This window comes from Cloeon dipterum, chromosome 4, assembly GCF_949628265.1.
Source record: "Cloeon dipterum chromosome 4, ieCloDipt1.1, whole genome shotgun sequence".
In the NCBI taxonomy this organism is placed as follows: domain Eukaryota; kingdom Metazoa; phylum Arthropoda; class Insecta; order Ephemeroptera; family Baetidae; genus Cloeon; species Cloeon dipterum.
Genome location: NC_088789.1, coordinates 1,867,155 through 1,879,404, shown reverse-complemented (window position 1 = coordinate 1,879,404; position 12,250 = coordinate 1,867,155). Strand labels below are relative to the sequence as shown.

Here is a 12,250-nt window from a genome sequence, read left to right as displayed (position 1 = left end):
GTTTTTTAAATTTACAGAGAGTAAAAAATACAAAAAGCCTATTTTATGGTTTTTAATCTAATTTTAATTTTCCCTGCAGCCTCTCTTAGCGGCCCTGGCTGCCGTGAGCAGCATGCCATCGCCAGGCTTCTACTCCGGACTTAGTCTGCACCCCGGATTCTACCCCGGCCTGTACCCCAGCATCGCGAGGAGCCTGCTGCTGAAGAAAGCCGCCCTCGGCCACTTCTCGCCCTACTCGTCGCCGTTCGCCCTGCTCGCCGAGCACTTCCACCCTCCCACGCTGACCATCCACAAGAAGCACGCCGTGCCTGTGATCAAGCCGTTCGCCGTCGCCGTCGACAAGCCGGTGCCCGTGCTGGTGAAGAAGAAGGTGCCCGTCTACGTCGACGCGCCCTACCCCGTGAAGGTGATCAAGCCCTACAACGTGTACGTCGACAAGCCGGTGCCGGTGCCCGTCGACGCCCCGTACCACGTGCCCGTGACCAAGGACATCCCCGTGCCCTACATCAAGGACTACCCCGTGCCTGTGCACAGCGAACCCCTGGACATCTCCCTGGCGCCCGAGGAATTGTCTCTGAAGTAAAAATATTATTCAAGAGGCTGCTCCATTTACGTGCCAATCATTTTGAATCGACTTTGTTTAGTAGTCACGAAATTCTGGTCGGTTTTTTACTTGTCACTCTGTTTGATATTATCTTTTTATCGATTTTACGAAAGTCGGATCTGTCGGTTGCATAATCGGCGCTTTTCCCGCTCAGCTGCATTGTCATATTATTTCAATAAGTGTGAGAGACCAACGGTGGAACTGTTACCCCGATGATTTCAGTACTTTCACGATTGCCTTTTGTGTTTTAGCAAAATGGTATCGCTGCCATAGAGTGTTGAGATTTTCGCAAATAAACTGATTTTTACGAAATACATGGTTTGAATTATTTGTCACGCAACTCCTTGCATTTTATTGTAGGCAATAACCAAAATCTTTTAAATATTTTATTGCTTATAATTAACATTTTGGCGCGTTTGCGGTCAAACGTATTCATTCCTCGGCCTTGACCCTATAATGCAAAACAATATGCTGCGGTTGCGATAATTCTCAAGGAATGGCGAGAAAATATCCAACTACATTTGTATCACTTACTTCACATTCACGGCGAACGCATTATCACGCAATTAACTCAAACCCTCTTTGTACGCACTTTCTCACGCGCCGCTGGGAATTTCGCGGTCCAAACAATCTTCTTGTTTATATGGTGTTTGTTTTAATTCACGCGTATTTTTGATAAACACATGTTGCCAATGAAGCAGGGGATTAAAATTGTGCCACAGCCTTTGCGAAACTGCTTAAACACCGCCGTGACGGTTTTAAACACGAGTCGATTGGTTTACAATTCTTATTAGCCTGATTATCACAGTTTTAAAATATTAATATAGCATGAATAGCTCTCGGCGTGCTGAATTTGCACGCTGGAAAGAAAGTTGAGTTATATTGTACATAAAAATTTCTAATTGAAAACATTCCAGGTTTCAGCTGATAGATTGGAAATATTTTTGTACTGTCAGTGTAGACCAATTGGAATCCACTTACGATTGAAATTTAAAGCTTTGCTCAAATTTATCTTCATGGATTATTAGATCAATCAGCGCATTGATGACTATAAAAAAATGTTTCATGGGGCAATTGGGATACCTTTCTCTACGGAAAACTCCAAATCTGACGCAATAAACATCATATAAAACTCTATAATAATATATATTTTATTGGCATTGATTGATTGATTGATTGTTGCTGGAACATACAGGATACTAATTTGCGGAAATTAGTTGCTGAAAAAATATAGGCCAGGCGCACGAAAGTCGTCTGGTGCACACGCAATAAATTAGTCAAACGGCTCCTGTGCGGTGGTGTCCTACTTCGGCGCAGTGACAAGAATAAGGAGAGGCAGTTATTTTATTTCAACCGGTTGAACACCCGATATTGCCGAAAATTTTCCTAATTGCCTGCTGACTCAACGCGCTGCCGGGCAAATAGAGTTGTAAACAACAGAATTGAGACGCAGAAAAAACCAAAACTTGATAAAAACCTGTTAATTGCTCTATAAGTCCAGCGAGAATCATAAATTCAAGTTCCTGTCGGAATTAATGTCCAGGTGCGTGATGCAAGTGCGAGATAATTGCTGTGTGCATTTTCATAATATTTTCTAGTTGCAGCATTTGCAGGAAGTGCTGCCCCGGAGTCATCCGCGCCACCACGTGCACTCGCACTCTGCGTCTCGGCGGAGAATATGAAACTGCTTTTTTCGATCAGTATGCCGCGTCGCCAGGGCAGAAATTTATTGCGTCGCGGCGGACACAGCGTGCACGCAGCACGGAACGCCCGCGGGCCGAAAATGAGAGTAGTAAAACTATCCCTGGGCCCTTACTCGGTTACCACAGAAGGCTGAAAAATTCATGCATCATGAGAGTTTGCAGCGGAGAAATTGGAATTGTTTCCAGCAGATTGCATTTCTTTGTCAACACACAATTAACCACGCATAGCGTAAATAGTGCACGCATTTATTAGTTATGAAGTGATGCTAGCGGTGTAGCTCTTTTTTACTAGAAAATGCTTGTTGCCAATGCATGAACTCTTTCGTTAGGATTCAGTTGAAGCCAAAATTGATTAAGTAGCAGTGTAATTTTTTAGAAAAGTATCTGCAAATGGTGAGGACTGTCTCCTTACTTGAAATCCTATTTTATTTTCCAACAATGAGTTTCCTTTAAATAGCTGTTGGACAGATCTCGACGAGAGGAATCAAAATCTGCCAAGAAAATGTGGTCAAGTGCAGGAAATTTTGGAGAAAATTTGAATTTTTACTGCCATTTTCTGATTATGGCAAATTGTAGAACAAATTTTTTATCCATCAACTGCTTATTGCATCCAACAATTCAAATAATTTTCAATTATCGCCCTGTATCGATCCACTTAAGTAATTATTTTTTCAAATAGGTACATATGTGAAACAAGTGTATGTATGTTTTAAATGGTTAAAATAAATGTAGAGCGATGTGCCACTTAAAATCAGTTATTGCTAAATATGTATTTCCCCTGAGAGTTCATCGCGTCATTTTTCGTGAAATTTCGCTGTTCAATTTCTGTTGGAATTTATTTTCTCTTCATAGAAAGTGTTTATTTTCTAGTTTATTTTTTTATCACATTAAGAAGAAAAATTAAGAATAAAAATAGATGGAGCCTTATTTTGGCCCTGCCAGAAAATTAAATTTCAGTGCTTCACAGCAAAAAAAGCAATATTGGTTAATTAATTATTTTCCAAAATAATTAAAGATAAACATAAAATTATTTTCCAGATGAAATTGGGAAAAAATCAAATAAATACTGTTCAAGTGTCCAAATCACGTTTAAGGAGGAAGATTATTTCTAGACAAATTGAATTTTGGGGCAAAAATTTGAGGACAAGAATTTTAGGTTCAATTATGTATTTGGAAAACCTTAAAATTTAATTTGTCGTATGAATATGAATTTGTAAATTATCACGTGGGACAGTTATCATTGACAAAAACTATTTTGTAGTTATTTTATTTATTTATTTATGTAGCAAATAATTTTTACGATTTTTACTGCGAAGAGGTGGGGTATTTAAGTCGAGAGGGAATTTCTCCATATTTGCAACAAGATTGTTTGGGAGCCGACCCAACTATGAGCGATATTCATGCGAGAAACCAAGGTGGGGAGGCCAACAGTATAAATACAAAGCGTCTATTAGATAACCATGACATAACCACTGTGTGTGCAGAGAAACAACATGAAGACCTTCCTGGTGAGTTCCAATTACACTTTGAATTTTCAAATTTTAAACTTTGATAGCTTCTCTAATGGTGAATTTTGTGCTCAAACATTTGAAGGTTGAACTAAACCGAATCTTTTATGATTCACAACACTGATTTTGAGATAAAAATATCAAATTGCTCTTTTTATATGCGAAACTCTAAAAAATTTTACACGGAAAATATTTAAACATGATTTGTTACTACAAATTCCTGGAGAGTCGTTGTTGCGAATGCACGAAGACATTCCCTAGGATTCATTTGAAGCCTAAATTAAAATAATTTTTTGAGAAAAGTGGCTGCAAAGTTAGCACTGTCTCCTTACCAGGAGTCTCCTTACTTAAAATCCTTTTTTAATTCACAACAAAAAGGCTTCATACGCTGTTGGGTAGATCTTCTGTTTTCTCTCAAGAAAATGTGGTCAAGCGCTCAAAATGTTGGAGAAATTTTGAAAAAAAAAATGAATTTGTACTTAGCGCAAGTTCCGATTTGGATTAAAACAAATTGCTTATCGATCAACCATTCAAATAATTGTCAATTTCACCCTGTTTCAATCCACTTTAATTGTCTCAGGTTTGCCTTTTGGTGGGCTGTGCCCTGGCCGCCGACGTTGACGACAAGCGCGACAAGCGGGGTCTGTTCTCGTCGCTGTCCTACGGAAGCGACTACCCGTACTTCGGCTTCGACAAGCACCTGCCGCCGACCACGGTCGAGGTGACGAACCACGTGCCCTACCCCGTGCCCCACCCTGTGCCCTACACCGTGGAGAAGAAGGTTCCGTACGCCGTGGCCGCGCCCTACCCCGTCGAGGTGCCTCGCCCCTACCCTGTCCACGTGCCCGTGAAGGTGCCCGTCACCGTCGAGAAGCCCTACGCCGTGCCCGTCGAAAAGCCCTATCCGGTGCACGTGCCCGTCAAGGTGCCGGTGCACGTGGCCAAGCCCTACGCCGTGCCCTACCCTGACCCCTACCCCGTCCCTGTCCCCAAGGCCGTGCCCTACGGAGTGCCCACCCCCTACTTCGTGCCCAAACCCTTCCTTGTCTCCAAGCCCTACGCCGCCGATCCTTGGTGGTGAGCGACGAACTCCTAGAAATGCCAACTGAACTCAAAGACTTAAAATTTTTTGTGGAGCGCTGCCTTGATTTTCGATCGCATTTAATTTTGTAATTTATGTAAAATAAATGTGAACAGTTACAGTGATATAATATATGTATTTGTTACGGAATTAATTGCTCGTCTTTTCTTTTTATGCGAACCTCAAAATACTGTCGATTTATTCCTCTTCAGAATAACTGTACATAGATTTTATTTTCAATTAATTTGTTTTTCCACAAAAACACGTCCTATAAATTATATTTATAGAGAAATATAATAAGATGCATACAATTTATTTTTAGGATAAGACATATCTCAGAGAAAATACTTCTTTTTGATACCCAAAGTCTTTGAAATATTCTCAAAGGTGTCTTAAATTCGAGAAAAAGTTTAGCAGATTTTTAAGTGCCGTACAAAATTGTTTTTTAAATTAAAATCTCCAAAAAAATATGATGCGAATAAAACAACAGATCATTCCTGTTTTTTATTTTTTATTTTTTTTTTTTGAGGGAGGAAACTTGGCTTCCTTCAGAATTGAAACGAACACAAAGACTCGCATTTACACTTTTCCAAAATCGACAAGCAACACGACAAAACAATAATCCTTCTAGATTTTTCGTTTCGTGACAAGCAGAATTTCACCCATTGAAACAGCTTTACATAATATAGCATCGCATTTTGAAAGAGATAGTTGTGTCGGTACGCCAAATTTATTCCCTATTGCTCAATTTTAATGTTTCCAACGACTGGTGGTTTGTAATGCTCACAATCAGCATATAATTTTGTAAATATTTTTTAAGTATTCTGTATGAGGGTCTAAGACGTAGAAACAACTGCTGCCTACCGCGATTACATGAGAAATAATTTTAGTCTTTAATTTTATATGCCAATACACCAATTGTGTTTAAAAAATTTCTCTTTTTCTGAAATCTGAAAAGGGTTTGGTCCGCAGCCTGCATCTCTTATGTGTCGCGCCGGTTGCCTACGATTCAGTAAGTAAGAGAGTGAAAGTTCAATTTCTGCTAATAAAACAATTACTATAGCCAACCAAAACGGCATCATAGCTTCCACGCCGTCTCACAGGTGGAGACGCAGGTATCATTAAAAGAAATTGTATTCCTGGTGAAGACAGTTAGTCTAAACAGCATCGTAAAAATTTCCTTATTTAAATTGCTCTAGTTTATTCATATTTTTATTATTATATTAAATGTTGCAAAACGGTTGTAAAAGGCCAATAGAAAGCAGTAGTATTTTTAAATGCTGTTTTGAATATAAGCTAAAGTGTATTATTTTTTAAACTAATTAATTGATTGTGTTTATAAGAGTTAGTTTTTTAATAAGCACCAACTGCTGGCAGTGATAATATTTTCGCATTATTTATTAAATTTACTAGGTGGTTTTATTTAATAACTCTATTTAAACTTGCCATAAAATGACTACGAAACTAGTTTTGCCAAGCCCTAGAGCTACGATAGTTTCCAAACCTGTCAGATGGTCAGATCTCCAATATTCTCATGACTCTCAAACATGGAACCTCTTCCAGTCTTCAGGAAAGAAGGTCAGGTTCAACCGGCATCTAAATGAATATACGGCGTGAAATTTACTCAACTTGTTTGTTAAAAAAAAATCGAAACCAGAGAGTGCTCGCGAAATCGGTGAATGGACTGGAATCAAGAAGTCTGTAAGCCTTCGAGTTTTCTCCTGCGGTGGCGAAAAAAGCCGCAAAAGAGGACTTTTTTACTTTCAGCGCTGCGTTTAGAGTGTCATATTTTCATATTTTCCTGCCTAGTTGAAATTGTTTCGGATGCACAATTGAAAGAGCGAGACAAGGTCTTCACTGGTGTTTTGGGTCGTGCGTGCCTCGCTTCACAAAGCACCTTCGAGGCGGATAATTTCGGCTGTTCCCACGACCTGCGGGATTTTTTAAATTCTGCGTGATGGCGAATGTCGCCAGCGGTGCGACTCCTTCACTGCTTTCTCAACAATCACCTGCATTGTGCGCGCGCGTAATTACTATACAAGTGCCTCCGGGATCGGAATATGTATCATTGTTAGTTTAATGAGCTCTGACAACGAGAGCAAGACACAACTTTGCTCTATTGAACGTAAAACTGACTGAGCTTGAGTATGGATTTCGCTTTTTATGGCTTCGCGTCAAATTCCGGAGGTTGTTGCACTTTATATTTCACGTTTTATTGCCCTCGTGCCGTCATATTTTCGACAGATGTTTGCTCCTCAAGCATACTTCCTGAGATCGAATATTTCTCTTGTTGGAAAAAGAAAAAATCACTGCAAAGTTTCTTATTTAAACTAGTTTGCCGATTATTCACCCAATAAACTCGCCGATGAATTGCAGATTCTGCGGTGCAACTGGAGCATTGCAAAAATATCTCGTTGATTGAAACTGAATTCGCACGTTGCTTATTACTTTCTCCACCTACGATCTCGAGACCGATTGTGTGGCGAGTGCACCCACCTGGAATATTGAAAGTGGATGGTGCGGGTCGCGTAAATGGTCTGGAGCAGGCGGAGGAAGGGCACAGAACATACACGCTTTAGAAAGGGGGGCTGTCAGCCAGCCTATACACTCGCCGCCGCACCGGCTTTTCGCACATTTCTCGCCATGGCGTCGACAAAACTGCAGCTCGCACTTCTTGGGGTAAGTACAGTCTTAATTCAACTAGATGCCACACCCAGTTACTTTTTAATATGCAAAATAAATTATTTTTCATTTATTTACAATTTTTCGTGTTGAAATTACAAGAAGCTTTCTCGGTGCATGGGAAGCACGACATTTCTTAGGAAATTTGAAAAATAAAACAGCTCATTTAATTTAATTTTAATGACAATCTCGAGTGAATCTTACTTCATTACGTCATTTGCCAAAAGCTTTTTTTTATATGAGTGATGCGGGTATTTCACAAACTATACCAATTTTCTCATATGCCCGGATATTTTCTAAAATTTGCACTTTTAAAAATGATTAAATAATACTAAGCTGAACCTTGCAAATAATTTCAGTGCTGAAAATGGGAAATCAACAAATCGTTACTTAACGTGAAATTGGCTACCCACGTAAATGGTGTAAAATAATTAATTTTTATTTGTAAGCGTTTGTACACCAACTGGTGTTTAATAAACTGATTGAATTTATAACGTTAATTTTAGGCCTTGATTTTTGTAAATTAACTTTACATTTTTCCCCGACGTGGCCAGAGGCACCTGGCACTTGTCGGCGAGTAAAAAATGTTCGATTTCCAACCCAAAAGTAGCATGGATGAGAAATTTTTTACTGTCGAGTGTAATTAGGAGAAATCCCAGCACGAAATTCCTCCTCATTACTTTGTCACCGACTATTTGATACAAAATAAATTAATTATTTTACACCATTTACGTGTTAGCCAATTTTGGCATTGCTTCAATTACGATTGATTGTAACAGTGTAACTACAAGAGTACAGTTTGTGAAAGCTATCAAGTGCATGCAATAGTTGTTTGCGACTTGGCATTGCGTCGATTACGCGTGAGCTTCACTGACACCGCCTTTACTCAATGCCGCACAAATCAAAAGATTCATTCGTTATTGAGATTGCATTACAAAGCGGCGCTCTTCCTCCTCAAGACGATTAATTATTTATAAGTGAAATCTGTGGTGTAATCTTCCCACACGATCGGAGCATCTTTCGATTCATACGTGTCCACCAGTGAAAGCCGATATATTGGAGAATTTAGGAGCGCGCGCAGCAAAGAGAAATGCTATTCCGCAGAAATATCACAAATCAAACACGGCGTTCATTGTAATTAACTGCATTCTAAAAATAAAACCTCGGTTGACAACTCCCTTTCCTTGGCGGAGAGTAAAAGTGAATAGATTATTATTCGCATAGTGTTATGGGCCGACGCATTTATTCCATTTTTCACGCAGCCTTCAGAAAATTACGCTCGCGTTTGATCCTCGTGCTCTTATAAACTTTCTTTTTTTTCTAGACGCAGACTGGTGAATTACTCTAGTCTCGCGATCGCGTTATGTAACGGCTGTTTATAATACCATTTTTATTCACTCGAATGCAACCTAGAGAAGTCTTACATTTGCCTAAGGCGTTCGCATATAATATATTAGCCCATTATTGTTTCACACACTTAATCAATCTGATTGATGTGTCTTTCGAACATGGTAATAGGCGAGCCAGTTACTTTCCTCAACTACCTCACTTAACCTGATTATGCTTTTTGTCTGAAACAAAACAAGTTATGCGCGCGAGGGCGACTGTTGCCCAACGCATAATATGCTATTTCGGAAAAATTGACCCAGATATCCGGTTCCAGACGTGCGGCTTGGTCGTTTAAACTCGATCAGTGGAATAGGTCTCTTGCCTAATGAATTTTTTTTGTCATTTTTGGAACCGCAATCAGACCCAAGGTTGTGCGCGCAAGAGCATTTAAAAATAATTTGCGTCGTTATGAAATGATCAACTTTTAGCACAAAACAAAAAAGGTTCACCTAGTTTAGTGAAACAGAGTGGAAAGTTCAAGTTTATAGGTGCATTTTTTGTGTGATGCTTTTGCATCAATTCTAACTTTAAATTAAACGCGTTTTATCTGAGTCCGAAATAGAGATGTTTATTAAGTAGCATGATAATTAGAAGGAAAATATCTATAGATCAACCTTGCCCCATTCATTGCTAAATCAACGCGAAAAATGAATAAAAAATTAACAATTAAATGTTACTAAACAAAAGAATCCTATTAAAAAATTTGAAATTCAATTTTAATGTACTAGGAAATGCATACTCGAGGAATACAAACCAATGTAGAATAGCTAGAGCGAGAAAATTTATTTTTTATAAGAATGGCTGTGATAAATTTACACTTATTTTAATTGAGTGAATGTTGTATCAGAGATCTCAGCCAGCCGCACTGCGCCGCGGCAGCCGGCAAATTTGGGTCTCGTGGGCAGCCGCCGGGGAAAAAGGGTCAAAAATTTAAAAGTGCAGGAGAAAAAAATGTCTTCCTGTTAAGCACTATCAAACTTCACGTTAAAAGTATTATCAGCCGCACCAGCAACCGGTAAAAATGGCCAGCCGCCGCCTTAAATCTCGCGGCTGAGACCTCTAGTTTTGTTTTTACAGCATTCCTGAGAATTTTCTATGTTTTATTCCTTTTCTCATCCTCCTCTAATTCCAGGTCCTGCTCAGCCTACACCTGAGCGCAGGTCGCATAATCAGTTTCCACGAGCCCACTTCGCTGCCATCCCCGAGAGACTTCCGCATCATCGTCGCTGACGGCTCGTCGCCCATGTTCGCCGCCCTGCACGCCGGCGCGGCAGCCCCCATCGAACCTGCCCCCGTGCGCGAGGAGCAGAACGACATCCCTCCACCCCCGCGCGTGTTGCCCCCTGCGCCCCCTGCGGCGCCCCAGCCCCAGATGGTGAACCCGCCCGCGTTCGCCGCCGATGCTGCCGCAGTCTTCGGCATTCCTCCTCCCGCCTCGGGGCCCCTTTCCCTCTCCCCCGCCCCCGTCACTCAGGCCCCCGTCAACCCCGCCACGCCCACAGCCGTCCCTGGGGTTGTGCAGGTGGTCAACTCGGTCATTCCCAACGGCGGACGTCGCATCGTCGAGCCGCCCCCAGCCATCGTGCCACCCCCTGATGCGGTCAACTTTGTGCCCCTCCGTGAACAGGTATGATTTGATCAAAAACCGTTATTTTGACCAAGTTTTTCTGAGCACACCAATCGATTTTTGAGGGTAGAATTACTAGGTAGTGTGGATATATTTTCCGACCAAAAAGTCCAGCGCAACTTTTTTCCCGCCAAAACAATATGAATGCAAGAACTGCGCATGCGTCAGAAAGCACTTGCATAGAGACCGCCTGTACGAATGACTTTTTGTCAGATTCAGGCAGCTCTGACGCATGCGCACTTCTCGCTGGACTTCTTGGTCGGAAAATATATCCACGCTACCTAATTCTACCCTAAAGAATCGATTGGTGTGCTCAGAAATCTAAACAGTGACTTCTGAATAGGACAGTATAATTACAGCTTTATTCTAACACCCTCCAAATAATTTCAGTACCAACAACTCCTCGCTCAGGGCATCAACCTGGATCAATACCCTGCCACCGGAGTGCCCTTCCGCTCCGCCGCCCCCAGCATCTCGTCCCCCAGCCGTCCCCAACAGCAGAATTACGCTTCCAACTTTGCCACCTTCTTCAATGGCCTCCCTGCCGAAGGGTCTCCCTCGCCCGTCCGTTCTATTGCCACGGAGGCTCCCCTGGTGGCTGCCTCCCCGCTGTCCAGGCAGACCAGCGTGTTCGGCTCGGCAGCCGAACTGAGCAACGCCGCGAGCGGCAGTTTGCAGATCACCCACCACCCTGGACACGGTGAGGCTGGAGGCACTTCTTACAGCTCCTCCTCCTTCACCACCCAGGTGTAATGATAGCATTTGTGTTATTCCATTTTTTCGCCTGTATGATATAACATCACCGCCATTATTGTCAGTTTGATATAAGTTCATGTTTGCTCCATTTGTACCTCTATATTTAATTTTATTATAATAAAAGAACGACCGCTCTTTTAATATAAATAGCTGACTTTTATTATGCTGTTCACATAATTAAATTTATAATAATTCAATCGCTAAGAAAATTCTAGCAAAATGCAACAAATTGGCTAAATTTAATTTAGTTTATTTCTTCGAAGGATATTGTCTTATATTTTAGACTCTTTCTCTACAGAAATCAATTTACCAACATTTGGCAAATAAAACTTACACTTTTTTATCTAACAAATATTTCGTTCATTATTTTTTGTGAACGTTTGCCAAACAACTGCTTATTAGAAGTAAGAGTTTTCTCTCCTAATTCTACAAATTACACGAGAGAGAGAAAAAACGATTGAAAATCATTACACGGAAATAGCTGGAGGACAACAAACCGCTTTCGCATTCACTCAATAATATACACATTGTATAACGATTACCGACGTAATTCTGTGTGAACGTATAAACACCACTATACTTCCTCGACTCAATTTCCGTTGTTTGGTCGTGTTGCAAAGAACAAGAGGCTGCTGATTAATGGACGCGTGTGCTCCTTTTGTCTTTCGATCTCATCTTATAATAAATGCTTTCACCGAAGCTGCCTTACATTCTCTATATACGGGCTACAATATAAAGAACTCACGCACAGCCCGGAGGGAAGGTGACAAGAAGAGGACTAGAAACCAGTTTTGCGCTCGTCACTCGCAGTTTTGGGAATGAGTGGCTTTGTAGCGGAAGTGCCGCCGATATGACGAAAAGCCACTTTGCAAGTTTGAATATATATTTTCACTCGGTGAT

The 12,250-nt window shown here is 41.0% G+C and overlaps 2 protein-coding genes across 2 annotated transcripts; both read left to right on the top strand.

Moving 5' to 3' along the window:
• Positions 1-85: 85 nt before the first annotated feature.
• Positions 86-5,050, top strand: LOC135942300 (BCL-6 corepressor-like protein 1). Its single transcript, XM_065488338.1, has 4 exons — positions 86-579; positions 2,148-2,160; positions 3,792-3,815; positions 4,396-5,050. Exons 1-4 carry the CDS (start codon positions 113-115, stop codon positions 4,894-4,896), a joined length of 1,005 nt encoding a protein of 334 aa, XP_065344410.1. The 5' UTR covers positions 86-112; the 3' UTR covers positions 4,897-5,050.
• Positions 5,051-7,426: 2,376 nt separating this feature from the next.
• Positions 7,427-11,497, top strand: LOC135943662 (uncharacterized). The gene is made up of 3 exons (XM_065490310.1): positions 7,427-7,575; positions 10,100-10,594; positions 10,985-11,497. The coding sequence occupies exons 1-3, from the start codon at positions 7,429-7,431 to the stop codon at positions 11,345-11,347; spliced, it is 1,005 nt and encodes a 334-aa protein (XP_065346382.1). The 5' UTR covers positions 7,427-7,428; the 3' UTR covers positions 11,348-11,497.
• The last annotated feature ends 753 nt before the right edge of the window (positions 11,498-12,250 follow it).